This window comes from Python bivittatus, unplaced genomic scaffold, assembly GCF_059951505.1.
Source record: "Python bivittatus isolate LINGU-HERP-01145 unplaced genomic scaffold, Pbiv_v1 ctg000980_np1212, whole genome shotgun sequence".
Classification (NCBI taxonomy): Eukaryota; Metazoa; Chordata; class Lepidosauria; order Squamata; family Pythonidae; genus Python; species Python bivittatus.
In genome coordinates, this window is record NW_028277125.1 from 23,209,944 (window position 1) to 23,226,464 (window position 16,521).

At 39.4% G+C, this 16,521-nt stretch overlaps 1 protein-coding gene across 1 annotated transcript; it reads right to left on the reverse strand.

Moving 5' to 3' along the window:
• Positions 1-1,135: 1,135 nt before the first annotated feature.
• P2RY1 (purinergic receptor P2Y1) lies at positions 1,136-15,332 on the reverse strand. The gene is made up of 2 exons (XM_007440076.4): positions 14,976-15,332; positions 1,136-11,940 (listed from the first exon to the last, which is right to left on the reverse strand). The coding sequence occupies exon 2, from the start codon at positions 11,881-11,883 to the stop codon at positions 10,798-10,800; it is 1,086 nt and encodes a 361-aa protein (XP_007440138.1). The 5' UTR covers positions 11,884-11,940; positions 14,976-15,332; the 3' UTR covers positions 1,136-10,797.
• Positions 15,333-16,521: the final 1,189 nt, after the last annotated feature.

Sequence of the window (16,521 nt, forward strand, 5' to 3'; positions counted from 1 at the left end):
GCAATGTTAATATGTGACAATGCGGTCTTATTACACCATTCTTTTTAACAGAAGTTAAAATGCCAACAATGTACCCTTGCTCTATTTATATATGAATATTCCTTTTCTATGTCTCATATCTTCATGGAATTAATTTAAGTGATCAGATTAAGAAAGTGACAGAGGGAGCAAGATTGGCTGCTGAATCCATAAACGTAGCTTATGTATGATTCCTCTGTACTAATATTATGTGGCAAATCCTTCCTTCCTTCCTTCCTTCCTTCCTTCCTTCCTTCCTTCCTTCCTTCCTTCCTTCCTTCCTTCCTTCCTTCCTTCCTTCCTTCCTTCCTTCCTTCCTTCCCCCTCCCCTCTCCTCCCCTCCCCCCTCTTTCAAATATTCAATTTGAATTCAATAATGTGTTAATTACTGAGTATACCACAAAGGCTGTGATCAGATGGTGGGTGGGTGGCTATGCTTGTTCCCAAAATGTCAAGAGCCAATTTACAACAGGATCTTATGAGCTAATATGTGGGTACTGCAATTCAGAAAGATTGAACTACTACTAGTTCTGCCACTAATATCAGCAACTACTGAAGTTGTGGATCATCTTCAGTGCCTTGAAGAAATCTGGAGTTGGTGGTACTTAATTTTGAGATTCACTCAGAACAATGTTGGCCATTTGTAATGCTTTGTACGATTTATATGAACCTGTATGTATTTATTTCCAGTGAAATTACAATTGGAAAGTATTTTCATATAACAAAACACTCTGCACTGTGTCAAACTACAATTATATTACTTTAAGTTCCATGTACAGAAGGGGGCAAGGAGGCAAAATGAAGAAACAAACCCCTTTTTAATTTTAATTTTTTTTTTATTTTGTTGCATTCTTTATTTCAGCCTTGTACTGCTTATGATTTATGGAAATTATTGTCTGATATATCTGAAAGCATCAGATTAGGACCAGTTTCAGCATCAGATTGGGACCAGCTCCTCCAGCACTTTAACAGTGGAATCCTACACATGTTTACTTAAAAAAAAGCCTCAGTTCAAAGAATTTATAATTTATAAATTTATAACATATAATAGTTTAAGCTAAAATAATATTCAACGTTAATCTGTTTCAGCAAAGCAGTTCTACTTTTTTATTGGCACGAATAATTTTCACTGATTTCCCTCCTAATTACCAAAGCCCTCCAGGCCATCTTCCTTTTTTTACCCCAGTAAATCTCTAAATCCTCAAAGGAAGTTTAGTGCAGGAACAGTGAGCATCAGGGAAAGAAGGAAAGAAAGGCTGATAAAACTCAGCACCCAATTTAAATGGCAGAGATAAGCTTTCTGATAAGACAAAACCATCTTTTTCCTTCTAAATATGGAATGTTAGTCTCTGTAGATACATTTTTACAATAAAATGGGTCTGATAAGTAGCAACCTGTGTTAATCAAACAAATTAAATAATTGACAGCCTTGTGACTGATTTCTCATCTGAAATGGAGGGATTTCAACTCAATAATCTTCAAGCCTTGGTCTTTTTTTAAAAAATCACATTCCTATCTAATAGAATTTGCAAAATGAGTATCTCTGCATTTAGTGCAATGCTGTAATAATGTAGCAGCCAACAAATTGGTGTTTATTGGATTTTGTTTATTCTGTAAGTAGCTCAGTACAATGATAGAAACTCTGTGGAAGCAGTTCAATTCTATTGCCACTAAAATATTACAAGACGGTATTTGGCATGCCTTACAAAAACTGCATGCAATCAACACAGACTTTTTATACAAAAATGGACAATCTTTTTATTCAAGAATTATGCAGTTAATTGTTGTTTTATTCCTTAAATTACTACTAGCTTTATTCCACAACAGAACCTGAGAAGCTTAAATATCAAGTAACACTGTCTCTTTAGGCAAATCAAATCAAATGACACTGTTATCACCAATAAATCTTGAATTACTCAACAGTATTACAGAAAAGTAGAAAAATAAAACATTTTCACATATGCACTTGAAAACACACTATAAAATCCAAACCTGTAAAACATTTAGCACATAAATTACACCTTTTCATATTTCCTTCATATTAATTGGAAACACTTGTGGCTTGTCCTCTGTATACTTTGCTTGGACTGCTAAATTGTGCCCCCTTCCCTATGAAAGATTTTGCAGTTGAGAGGGCAAGCTCCAAAGCACTGAACAGACATGTATTTTTGCTCTATTGCTATGTAAATATATACCCCTTGGCAATTTAGCTTCCACTTCAGTTTCCAATCTGCATAGTAAAGGTGATGCTGTCTTGCTAAAAAGGGCATGTGAATGTTTGGGATTTATTTTGCTACAACTCTCTTTCATGCCTTTATTCACAGGACACAGAAATAATTTATTTTTTTTAAAAGCCTGGATTCCAAGATATTTGAAAGGAGAATTTAATTCAGAAATGGCAAATTGCTTTATTACAAAACTCAGCTTAGGGCAATAATAAGGCATAGATGAAATCTAATTAGCTGCTTATGTTGTAAATTGTGAAACATTGCTTTTGGGGGGTGGGAAAATGTTATGATTTCTCCATTTTTGTCCTCCCAACAAGCCTCTGAAGTACGAGATGAGGAGAAAGTGTACAATTTATCTCCCCAAAACATTTATGGATTTGAAGTTGGTCTTGCTTTCCAAAACTTGAAATTCTACACAATTCAACATGGCCTGGGGTCACTACAACGAATTAGTAATGATTCCCACCCCACCCCCTGTTTTTTGTTATAACCTTCTTCTCCCTGGGATCCCCATAACATTTTGGCCTTTCACTTTCATATTCTCCCAGCTAGCATGGGCAAATTAGTAACTGAAAAATTGTGCATCTGCTACAGGTGTTACAAATAAGGGAAAAGTCACTGACCATAGAAGAGGAATGCAGAAGACCCAAAAAAGGGGTGGTAGCAAGGTAGCAGCAAAGTTACACCATATCTAGGGAGACATCCACAGCGCCTGCACAAAAGATCAACCAGGATGAGGGAGGTGCAAACCAATCTCCAACATGCTAAATCCAGTGGAAATTCCTAGTAATCCCTCCACCTACTCTTCCGGAGCTAAGATGTATCTGGTATAAGCATACATATGTCATTGTTTTCCCCAAAAATCCTTGCTTTAAATCAAATTCCTCTTATAATAAATGGCATGTGAGCAAGTTAAGTACAATAAAATTGAAGAGGTTTCCTGTTGAACCATATCACTAATAACAATAAGTGCCAAATCATAGTGAAGAGACAGTGTTCCATTACAAGTTTATTACTTTTTAGATGGCCCTCAGATCTAAAGAAATATAAGACTCCTTTCCAAAAATCATTGGGTAGGATGGAACATGTTAATCAAGATGGGGAAATATAATGTGTATGCATCATGCCATGACAGCTAGTTTAAATTTTTTTAAAAAATTATAAAATTAAAGCTATCATATCTGAATTGTTAAAATCTGGATGACTGCTAGATGACAGCAAAGAGTTATAGTTTCTGTTTCTCTGCTGCAATCTAGTAGCCAACTGAATTTTTTTGTACCACAGATCTGATAGCTCTAATAAAAATAGTAGCCTGAAAATTCCAAACGTGCTTTGCTTTATGTATGTCTGTATGTATTTATACATTTAGGAAAAGGCAATCTATTGCCTTATAAATGTTCCTATAAATGTTACAAATGTTCTTAATTATAACTCTCAAAAGATTCCTGGCCTTTAGCCATACTGGGTAGGGTTAATATGAGCTGTAATGCTGGAGAATACAAGGTTGTCTCTAACAATATATCCTTTATCCATAAGGAGCTCTGAAAATGAGGAAAAAAGAATAAAAAACAAGTAAAAATTTCAAATTTAAAACAATGATATTTAAAATGGAAAAATGAACAGAGGGTAGGGTGGGGGGCTTGACAAATCCATACATATTTTCACACCAAAAATATGCTTTTTGCTTTCTATAACATCTAAATTTACTTAAGATTTCAAGTATTAATTCTGAAAGTAGAACTGAACCCAAATCATAACAATTGCCTGGCTTGATCATTAAAGAGAGTGAACTTAATTTTTACATTCTGTATTTAATTCATTTCCATTCAATTCAAGTGATGTACACTAAGCCTGTGTATGATCAGACAACACAATTCTCTTCAATGAGTTGCCTCAAAACTCATCCAACACTTCAGAAGCTGACTGGAAAAGGTGCTAGAAGATTCTGTACATGTGGTACAGATATGCACAAGTCTTTTCTGGCTACAAGGACATCTGGACAAGACCTTAAAGCAAAGCAATTCAGCCACTTATTTTAATATTAGAAATGGGGAGCCTACATTGCTTGTCAAAGCAGGTTTTCAAGAGTACTTCACATAAGTCTTCATTGAAATAAAGTATTTGGGTTCAAATTTTTGAAATTTTGCACAACCCTTATTGCTCACAGCATTAAAAACACAAAGTGGGGAACCAGGATTGTGGTCATTGGTTTAATGCCTAGATACCAGTTGGCTATATTAATGTTTTCCTTTAACACCAAATTCATAGCCTTAAGGAATATACTGAGTCAGATCATAAGAAACATTGATGAGTGGACACTCAGACTGTCAGACTGGACTGGACAGTGGACAGTCAGACTGTCCCTTCACATCTGGTGAACAAATTAGAAGGATTATATGTATAACCATTAATTCTCCAGTAGAATTCCATAAATACCATCAACCAAGGTTCTGGCCCATAAGAAAGCGTTCTCCAAAATATAGGTTTTGCTATTGCTTTTGTATTTGGGGAAACCATCTTGAGCATGAAAATCAGTGATGGAGCTAGCAAGAGAAGTTGGGTGTGATATGTATGGCTACCACCTCTGTATTGCCACATATGCTCACATATTCTACCAATGTATTGCCTCATATGCTCATAGACTACTAAGTAAGCAAAAATCTGTAGCAGGACTCTCTCTGTGTGTACATGTGGATACACAGAGAGATACATGCATGTTGCAAGTGCTTCCTTGTCTCTACTGAAAATGTTTACTGTGAAGTATATTTTAATGACAAGTTATATGAAGCCCATTTTCATCATATGATTGGCTATATTTCTAGAAGCAATATAGCAGTGTTGATTATAGCATTAAACAAGCATGGCACCAGAGAATCAATAAGATATGGATCAAACATAGAGATGCCATGCAAAATAGCATTAAAACAGACAGAGATCAGTGGGTCTTATGTTATTCAAGCTTTGTTCTAGGAGGAACCAGTTACATTTAGCTTTGAAAAGTGTAAAGGTGAACTGGCAACACTCTTCAATACCTAAAGGGATGACACACAGAAGATCCTAGACCTGTTCTCTATCATGCAACATGGAGGATGAAGAATAATAAAGTCTGAAAAAGTCTGTCTTGATAGTGCAATCAACTGCGGCTGCTTTAAGAATCACCTAACCTTTGACAAGTAAATTCCTTAAAACAGCAGCAGCATTTTCCAGGCTTATGTGGAAACCTAAAAAAATGTTGGACCCCTTCAACGTATCATGGAGAAGAGCTCTGCTTACATAAGGTCTGAAGCACTTTATCCAAACCATTTTTTAAGCATGCACAGCTTTAATGAATAGCCATCTGTCACAGATGCTATAATCTGGATTCCTGTACTGAGCGTTAATAATTGCTTTCAGGAATCTATATGGCCTGTTCTAGTTCTATGATTCAGTAGTCTAACAATGACTACATCCATCCAAGGATTTGCTAATCCCACAAAACTATTTGAAATAAAGATCCTATTCGAAATAAACATCCCCATGCTTTGCTTCGTAACCCTGAGATCAGAGTCTTTCAAAAGATGCATCATGATCTGGGCCTCTAAAAAAATTATTAGTGGTTCATGACAGTGCGAGCATATGAAACATCAGGTAGGTTCTGAGTATTCAGTTAGCAGTTAAAGGCAATAGGTATCTCCTTTCTCTTTTCTTACTTTTGGCTGCATTGAATCAGAAGCTGTTCCTGAAATTAGGTCAGATTTTAGAAGCCAATTTAATTTGATAGAGGTGAACAGTGATCTTAAGACATGAGCAAAAAGCATTTTCTCTAATTTTACCCATCTTCTTGGAGGAATGAATTATGTCATATTCTTAGTGAATCTTAAATCTATTGAATAAACTTAATTTATATTTTTCTGAGATTTCCATATGACAAAAATATCAGCAGGCTACATCTGAACTCTAGGTAGTGATTCTTGATTCTTACAGATAACACCCAGAAATTGGGAAGTGCCCCATTATATTCTGAGATAAAATAACCTGCCTAATACCTCTTTTGTTGTTTTGACAGATTTTAAGAGAGATTCAGTCCTGTCACTCAAAATGTAACTACTGTTTTTACTAGACAATGCCCTTGATATTGGGATGTAAAGATTCTTCAGGTATCCAGACAATCTTCCTGGCTCATAGGTGACCTAATCTAAAAGGTGGTTTAAATCTACCTCTACAGGAGAATTATCATTGCCAAACTGAGCTTTAATGAACAAGTGAAAACAACTGGAATTCTGAACAAACTTGCTGCAGAATTCCAAACATTTTGCCAGATTTGATGGGGGAAACTTAGCAAGTTGCAATGGACTTGGGACATTTTTTACCTCCCCAATTTCCATCCATTAAACATTCAGATTAAGAAATTTTAAAAGTCCATTCTATAATTCTGTTAATTCAATTGCTGTGTTCCAAAAGACATGTCTCAGTTAAATTTAGTTTAAAAATACTACAGTTCTCAATGACATGGAAGACTTTTCACTTCCCACTGATACTCAAAAAGAGCCTTAATATAATTGATTAATCACAAAAGAAAATAAAAAAAATGTCATTTATTTACCCAGATTCCAAATGTCTTGACCTTTTAATTTGCTTGAAATTGCCTGTTAAGAAATAGTTTGACATGCATATGCAACAATATTTGAGCTGTGACCTTATGCAACTGCATTTTATATAGTTCAATCTTTGTACAATAGGTTTAGAAGTTGTTTTTTTTAAGTGCAACTTTGATTCAACTATAAGTTTCATTGGTATTTCCTTTCAGGTAACAGAACAGAGGATTATATCTTAAAATTACATGTTGTTATACACAGATTAGCCTTCCCCCACTTGATGCTTTCAGATGTACTGGCCTTGACCTCCCATCTTTCCCAGCCAAGATAGCCAATAGCCATGCTGCCTTGGGTTGATGGAGAAACTTATCTTACCACTATATTACTATATTGGGGAAGAATGCCTTAGCTCAGAAATGCCCAACTCAGTTTTTGATCTAGAAATAAGATGCATTCTGAAATCCATAACACCACTGTTCATATGTAAAATAAATAGATTTTGCAGATTCCATAGATTTTTGATTTATGTTTGAGATATTTTGAAGTTTTGCCAAGAGACTTTTAGAGCAATTCTTGCTCATATGCAGGCTACTGAGTATTAATAAGCAAGATAAAAATAGATTCTTTATATTCTTCCTGTAAATTATGGATTTCTGTCAGGACTTGCTAAAACCATTTATAGAATTATACAGCTTGTTCATTTTGTACACAAAGAATTATAAATAAACCAATTTAAAGCATTGGTTGCTAGAGCAAAACTCTTTTTCAGATATATTTTAGAATATTAATCAATGTAAATATGACTTTGGTTCAAATTGTTTGTTTTTCAAGTTCACATCTTAAGTATGTGCTTGTTAATTCATTGACTGGTAGCTTACATGATATGTTGTTTTCGACCCTGTTTAGATGGCTTTTCCTTTACATTCTTCTTTTCCACAATTATACTTTTCTGCCCCCATCTGATACATACATCATACCTTGGCATGCATTAACGTGATCGTGAATAGGATAAAAGTTTATTAAATGCTATAGGTTTCACGGCAAGCCTCTGGACAACCATTAGATTGTAGCAAAGAAATAGTTTTCTGGGTCTCTGAATTGCCATCTCATGAGTGTCCAGAGCTTTGTAGTCCAAATCTTGTATCCCAGGTTTATAAGTCTAAATTGAGCACATCGCAAAAATGTAAGAAAACAACAAATTAATCAAGCAGATTGAAAACAAGAACAAGTTAAAAAGCAGCAACCAACATAATAGAATGAAAACCAACTGCAGAGATCAATAATCATAGCAGGCTGAAAACTATGTAAACAGAAAGGTCTTCACCTGTCAACTTGAAATTAACATGAAAGATACTCAGTGGGATTCCCATGGTAATGATTTCCAATAATTAGACACCACCACTAAAATGGCCCTGTCAAAGTGTGCATTAGATGTTGGCACTTCACAGAGAGATTAATGTCCTGACTATTTTAAAACCCATGCTGTTTGATGATGAAAAATTGAACGTAAACAAATTCAGGCATGTCCTTAAGAGTTTAAAACTCACTTAGGATGGGAGTGAAGAACTGATTAAGAACTAATTCAAACACATCCGCATCTGAAGATCTGGGGAACCCTATTCAAGCATTTAACCCAGTGTTTCTCAGCCTCAGCAACTTTAAGATGTGTGGACCTCAACTGCCAGAATTCCCCAACCAACATGCTGCCTGGGGAATTCTGGGAGTTGAAGTCCATGCATCTTAAAGTTGATGGGGTTGAGAAACACTAATTTAATCTACATACGACTCTGATTGCATTAACAGGAAAGTGTGAGGCCATGCTCATGCCCTTGGTGACTTTTCATGCATTGGCTGGGAAGGCCTGAAAATCTTCCTTATAAATCTAAATCAGATGGATTTCGATCCATGTAGGCAGCCTTTCTGAGATGGCATTCTCACTTTCTGATCAGCAAGCCTTCTCTCCCTCAGACTGCATGAATTCCTAAATTCCAGGAATGGGGAGTAGGGCACCAGGTCTTTCTTAAATTGATGTGAAACTTAAATAATGCATGATTTTTCCAGTCATCAAAAGTAATAGCGGTTTTTACTTATTCTGGAAAAAAAACCAAAGCATATACTAGAGAAGTAAACGATTTCCCCAAAAAACAGCTGTTGTCATGCAAAGTGCTTTAGATTAACACAAGCAAATTAAAGCTAAAAATAAATCAAATGCCTGTCTTTATGCTGTCAAAAATACAGCCTGTTAGATAAGCTTCATTATTTTACCCAGTGAAAAAACTGAGACCAACTCCAAAATTAGACAATGATCTAAATTGCTGCATAGGAATTGCATCTCTTAAGTGGAGGAGATATGCTATATTTGCTATGGTGAGAGATTTTTAAAGGCTTTGAGGACATGCCTTCTGAAAATAACACAGTGATTTAGACAACAAAAAAGTAGTTATGCCTGACTTTTGTGCTGCTAATTGACAGGATTTATATTCCGGCAAATAAATGTCAAGGCATGTGGGAAAGGCATATCAAAAAAAAAAAAAAAAGCCTGACTGGATTGCCCGAGCCCTAGCCATGCGAGTATTTTTATCAACCCAAAGCAAAGGATTTAGCTTTCACACGATATGGACATAACTGTTTTCTCATGGTTTCCAACATATGCTAAAACCTGAATCCTGTATGTGACAGTGGTGGGGGAATGCTACACTATTGCCTATACTAAGTACTAGTACATTCATATCAACCTTCCCTAATATGAATGCTTCCAGGTATGTTGGATGACAGTTTCAGGGTAGCTGTCTCTCTATAACTGGAGGACACCGGGTTGGGAATGACTGTTAGGACTGTGCAATGATTCAGGTTCAGTTCCATAAAGATGTTTTGGCCACAGACAGCCCAAACACAGCTCCAGTCTACAAGTCTTAAGAGTAGCCAGATTATTCCTGGGACCTTGTTTTGAAACACCTTCTTGGAATCAAATCCAAAGTGCTGCAAAGTCCTACCGTCTACAGTACATCGGTACACACTTGGGAGGAAACATCATCTGCTTTGATAGATCAGCTAGAAGGAATCACAAAATAAATGATAATGGATTCTCAGTGTGAGTCCACAGTGTGAAAGTGCACTGTGCAAAAGTGCACAGAAATTTAATTCTCTACCCAGAACTGCTGCAATAAGGGAGCTTACAAGCACATTAGGAAAGTACCCCAAATCAATATTAAAAAAAAAAAAAATCAAACTGGCTAATATGCATTGAGTTAATTATTAAACCAAATTCAACTTCAATAAAATAAAGAACTAAGAGCAGGCTTATTTGTTATTGATTAACTGAGTAAAATGCGGCCAACTTCTTGGCATCCCTGGAAGGGCTTTTCTTGTTGTTTTCAATGAATGTAATGAGATGCAATAATCTTGAGGGTTTTGCATTAACCTACACTGGGACTGGCATCCATAGATCCTCCCATCCTAGGACCACAGCAATGAACAAGCAAGAGATTTGGAGATAGGAAAGTAGAGTTGGATCTTAAACAGATATTTGATTTCTCACAAATATTTCTCAGGTTTTAAGTCAAGCACGTGCTTAGATATAAGGACACAGACTCCTAATCCCTTCTCTCTTTAAATTGTACATGCCACCAAGGTATCCATTAAATTCATATTTCAGACACTTTTCTGATTTTTTCTCATTAAAAATATTTAAATTTCACTTACTTTCCTCAAAGTCTTTTTAGGCAAACAGAGGATGGTTTAACACACACACACACACATATGCTCATATGTTCTTCACTGGTTATGGTTTGGGGTTTTTTTTAATGCACAAAATCAGTACTATAAGGATTAAAAATAGGTGGGATAGTGAAGGATAGAGAGTGTTTACAAAAATAAAAATAAAAGAAGGGAAGGGAAGGGAAGGGAAGGGAAGGGAAGGGAAGGGAAGGGAAGGGAAGGGAAGGGAAGGGAAGGGAAGGGAAGGGAAAAGGAACCATTCACAAGCTTGTGTCTCCATTTTGTTTGCACTCAGATAAAATACTCAGAGTCATATCTTCACTTTTGGATTGCACATTGAGCTCACTTCGTCTTGAGGCTTTCCGAGTTGCCCTGGAGAGCCTTCTCCGAAAAGTGTCTCCTGCCAAAAAATATAGTATAGGATCCACGCAGCTGTTGAGACTCGCTAGCCCTCGAGTTACTTGGTAGGTAGCATAAACCCTGTTGTTAAACGCACACATTTCCGGAGTCTGAAAATCCAGCCGGGCGCGTAGATTCAAGTTTTTCATCACGTGGAAAGGAAGATAAGACACAGCAAATACTGCCAACACTATAATAACCAAGTAAATTGATTTCCTCCTGAGCGGGGAATTGTCTAAATCTTTGTAAATCAGTGCTTTCACGATTAATCCATAGCAACCAAGGATCAGAATGAATGGGATGCAAAACAAGAAGACAGTGGTACACATGCTGTAAATGAAGTAACTCCGCAGGTAGTTATCTACTGTTGTGTCATAGCACGCCATGGTTTTGACTTTCCTTACCTCAGTCCCAGAGTAAAAGAAGATGGGAGAGATTCCCACTACCACAATAAACCAGACCAGGGTACTGATATAAACAGCATTCTTTTTTTTCAGTCTCCCTAATGATTTTAAAGGATATACCACACCAGTGTATCTGTGCACACTGATGCATGTGAGGAATAAGATGCTTCCATATAGATTGACATGGAAGATAAATCTCTGTAGCTTGCACATGAAATCTCCAAAGATCCAGTCAGTTTGATTGAAGTAGTAAAAGATCAGGGCAGGGAGCGTCAGGACATACAAGAAGTCTGCTAGGGCCAAGTTAAACATGTAAACTGAGATGCCACTCCACGGCCTCATGTGGAAGACAAACATCCAGATGGCCACACTGTTGCCCAGGAATCCAGTGATGAAGACTACAATGTAGACAGCTGGCAAGTAATAGAACTGAAAGCCAGTTTTGGTCAAGGAACATTTGCTAGTGGCATTGCTGGTCACATTGTTAGCCACTGCATGGGTTTCAGTCATATTCAGGACAATTGAGAGAAGGGCTTCAGTCATGGTGGCACCAATGAATTCACATCAGTGGCCTTCAAGATCTAGAATCATCAAGTGTCCCTAGAGAAAACAAAGAAAGTATCTAAGCTACATCGATAAAAGAAACCATCCACTGAAATAAGCAGGAGGAAAAAACCATGTTCAGTTTTCAGCAGACCTAGAAGATGAGTATTTATTTATATCCTGTTACAATCTGGTGACTCTTGCTGGCTCACATGATAGAAGAAAAATATTAAAACATCCACAGTACATTTAAACTTAGAAACTAAATAGCTAAATCAAAATCATGAGGCTTCTACAAGTTAGTTAAAAGACAGAGCCATACTACATTTGCTTTTTTGGCAGGCAGATGCTCCTGCAGATCAGTTGAGAAGCTTTAACTTACTGCCCGTATCTGAATGCCAATATTATCTTCTTTCTACAATATGATTGTTTAACCTTGTGGGCTATTTCCTCATATGTCCTACCTCTTGCAACAAAATATAACACAAGGAACTAATTTTTATGGACTGTTAAACTCAGTCAAGTATCAGTTTTTGCTAAAGCATCTTATAGGGCATTACCTATCACACAATCACCCTGACTCATCCATGGAATTTTACAGACTTCATTCTCCATTTGTAACAATCCTCCTCCCTGCCGCCACCACCACCGATGCCCTCTCTTAATGGGAGAAAAATCCATTAAGGAGGAAAAGGCAGAAGACCTCTGCAATACTTTTTGACTGGCAGCAGTAAAAAATTGTCCATCTGGAAGTGCCCTGCATTTAATAGCTGGAACTTCATACACCAAGAAGGCAGATGGAAAGTAATGAGCTTCCTGAAAAATTCAGCCACTGAGAGGTCCTATGGTATGAAAGCTCTTCATGGACCTAGACTTAACTGCTTCATTAACCTTGGGTATTTTATTTTAAATCTAGTTTGTCACTAGCAAGGAGCCAACACAAAGTGCTTAGCAAAGGCCAAAGAGTGGTGGAATGGATATGGGTCAGGAAGAAGATATCTAGTTTTAAAGGAGTGTAACCTTGGAATTACTGAAATAGTGTAATCATTTCCCCTGACGTTTACTGATCAGAATTGCCATGCAGTTATTGGTGACTATCTTTTTTCTTCTCTCTACATACATTTTCCCCATTCTAAATATGCATTGTTTCATGAAATGAAGTAACCTAGGAGATTCTTCCTCTGCATAGATAGATAGTGGAAGAGTTTTCAATCCCTACATTTTAAAAGAAAAGTGAAGGGGATATACAATACAGATGTTAAGGTCTTTAAATAATTTCCAAATAAACTTCTGCATTTGTTTAGATACCCATCCTAAACACGTTTTCATTATATTTCCCTTCTTAAAAACATCAGAGGAGCCTCCTTCGAGGCATGACATAGCGGCACTCTCTTGGTGTTCTGCTTTTTCTCTGCAACTGGTATTCTGTACCTGAAAATAACCCAGAGCCATCCTAACAAGAGGCTGTTCACAAACACACCTGCCACAGTTTGGTCCAATTCCTCTTCACAGCCATGGATTCCTCTTCAGAAATCACAGCTACATGTTGCAGCCATGCAATCCACAAATTAAACGTGAGCTAGAACTGTCCTAACCAAATATTTCAGTTCAATAATCTGTGGCTACTGAAGGCAGAGGGAGGAGGGAATAAAAAATGTTTATTCAGGCAGCACGTGAATGGCTTTTTTTCTTTTTTTTTTAGAAAAGTAGTTTTGTTTCTTAAATTTGAGTTAAGCAGATCATAAGACACTGGGAAAGTTTCTGAAAATTATACAGGTGGTGGCAGAGAGGGGAGAGAATCCAGATTCCACCTCCCCCCAAGAAAATAATTATCCATGAGAAACCCAAGCACTACACAGTCTAAAAAGCTGGAGCAGGGAATAAGAAAACTGCAGGGAGCAACAATAAAGGTTAAACTGCATAGAAATGAAGGGAAAATCAGACAGCAAGATAGCTGTAACAAGACAACTGAAATAGGGAAAACTCAGTTGTGCATCCTTAGGCACTTCTTATGGCTGTGTCCCCCATCTGGCACTCCAGTTCTCAAACATTATGAGATCATAGCTTTATTCATACCACATATTAAGCCATCAAGTATCTTTAACAAACCACAATGGCTTTGCTCACACAGCACGCCAAGGCTTCATATCTGTTGGGCTTTGGGTTAGCCATCATTTTTCAGCCATGATTTATGGGGTTAGCAGGTTGTGGTATCAGCCTCTGTTGTGTTCATATGAGACCTGCACCTAGTTTAAGGGCAGCAAGTGCTAAAGAGTAATACCTAAAGCTGGCTTGACTTTTCCTCTCCTTGCCCGTTTCATAAACACACACACACACACATACACTGCCATCACCACCTTGTACACCTGCACACCAGCTCCTTCAAAAACGTCAAAGGCTGGAGCAAACACAAGACTGGCAGAAGGAATCTCATTCCTCCTTCTCCTCCCTCCGCCCTGAATGCACACAACACGGAAGTCTTCAGTCAGCAAAATGGGTAAGCTCAGCCCTGGACTGAAACTCAACCACGAGGACCCGCATAGCTCCGGGGCATGTACAGAATGCGCCTTCTGCCTAGTCTCTTTCTTCTGCAGTCTCCTCTTCTTTCAGCCGCGGTTTGACTGCGCTCCGGTGCGGTCTCATTTCAACAAATCCACTCCGTTCTAACCGACCTTTTACTTCCGAGTTAATAATGTCTATTCAGCGCAGGAGTGTCGGCAAAAGGAATATCGCTTTGGCCACCGAGATTGTTAGCTCCATGCCCTGTTTCTCAACCGGTATTACAGTGGGGGCTTCCCCCCTTCTGAGGCAAATGTGCACGCTGTTTTCCCTTGAGAAAACGAGAAAGCCCCATGGAAAGAGCTATGTGCCCAGCATGGCACGCATCTCAGTTACTTTGTCGGACAAACTCTCCAAGGGTGAAAGAATGACAGGCACCGCAGCAGAAAAAGAAGACGAAGATCTCCTCGCTCGGGCAAATTCTTTAGAGGCAAGATTTTCAATAGCTGCTCAAAGGGTACTTTGGAAAAGAGATGCTCCCGCCATTCGCTTTGCCTCGGAGCAGGAAACTTTCCGCCGCGGCCAGGACTTACCTTCTGGAACGCCTCAACATGCTTGACGAGAGCGGGCAACGCGGCGTCTTGCCACCGCTGCCGCCGCCGCCGCCGCGAGCGCAGCTGCTGGTGGTGCTGCCACCGCGCCCGCCGTCGCCTTCTTCTTCATGCCGCGGTTCCTCCTTCGCAGCCTCCCGGGCGAGGCGGAAGACACGGAGGGAGCTGGCGGCGCGAAGCATGTGCTCGTCAGGTCCCCGAGCTTTGGGCTCCTCGCGGCGGCCGCCGCCACATTCCCACACTGGCGAGGCGGGCGAAGTGCGTGCTGACGCGCGCTGCTCCAGCAGGCAGGCGAGGAAGTGCAGGCGAGCCGCGAGAGGGAGCGCAAGGAGGCGGGGAGCGGCGGCAGCAAAGAAGCCGCCTTCAGCGAGCGGGTGGTCCCGCCCCCGAAGCTCTTCCCCGCGTGGGCAAAGGCAGCGCGCTGCGGGCCGAGAGCCTTTGTCGCGTGGCTCGTGCAGCTGTGGGGCGTCCCTCCGGATTCTTCCAGGCAGCCACGCAGCGCTGCTGCCGGGGCTGTCGGCTCCGCCAGACGGAAACCCCGCACCCGTTTTCCGTGACGCAAGGGAAGACCAGGAATCTGGGAAGCCCCTTCCCCATCAAAAGGAAGCCAGGTCTTTAGCCCTCTGCCCTGCTTTACTTAGTTGGTTGACTTCACTCTCAGTGGTAGTGATGATGTTACCTAGATGGGTAATGAAAGGTCTGCAAGCAATCAACCAAGCTCAGAGAGCACCAAGGACTCCACAGTTCAACCCTGAACTACAGATGTTCTCTTCTATTATTTGATTGATGTGTATCTGAGCCTTTTTATCCTCAAGGCGGCTGGCATTAAGAATTCCCTTCATTTTACTCTCAGACCCAGTAAGGTAGGATGAGTCGAGCACGAAGGATTGGCCCAAGATTGCCCAGTGAGTGAATATGGTAAGAGAAGACTGGATTTTGCCAGTCCTGTACCCCAGTGGCACTGTTGGTACTGCTGAGAGTCAAAGGCGTCCTGATGTCTAAAGACTTAAACACTATATTTTTCACTTTGAAGGAAGAACAGTCAGGGCCCTGGGAATGTGTTCCCAGTCGTGGATCAGATTGTGGCTCAGCCTATTTCCCTGCCACAGATCAACTCCTCTTTAGGTATTACTTGCCTTCCAAAGTGCTGACTGGGGTGGGAGAGGAAACTGGAGATAAAGGTTTGATGGGGTTCCTTTTTATAGAATCTGGCCAGTTTTAAAGCCAGGCTGCAGAGTGGTAGAAAGGGATGGGACACTGGATCAGTTTGCCTGTTTCCTGGCAGGGAGTTTCATCAGGGCCTGCGCATTGTACCTGAGTGCGTAAACTCCCTGGGTGATCCTATTTAAAGAAGGGTGGATTTTATAGGGTATGATCTGACTTCCATTGACTCCCAAGAAGATAACTGAAAATATGAATCCACAGTTCTGTGTTGTGGTGATGCAGATTAAACCACACCTGTGACTGCTGTGGCAGGCTCAGCCAGGAAGACAGATGTGGCTTCACGTCGAGCCATTTAAACATTCTG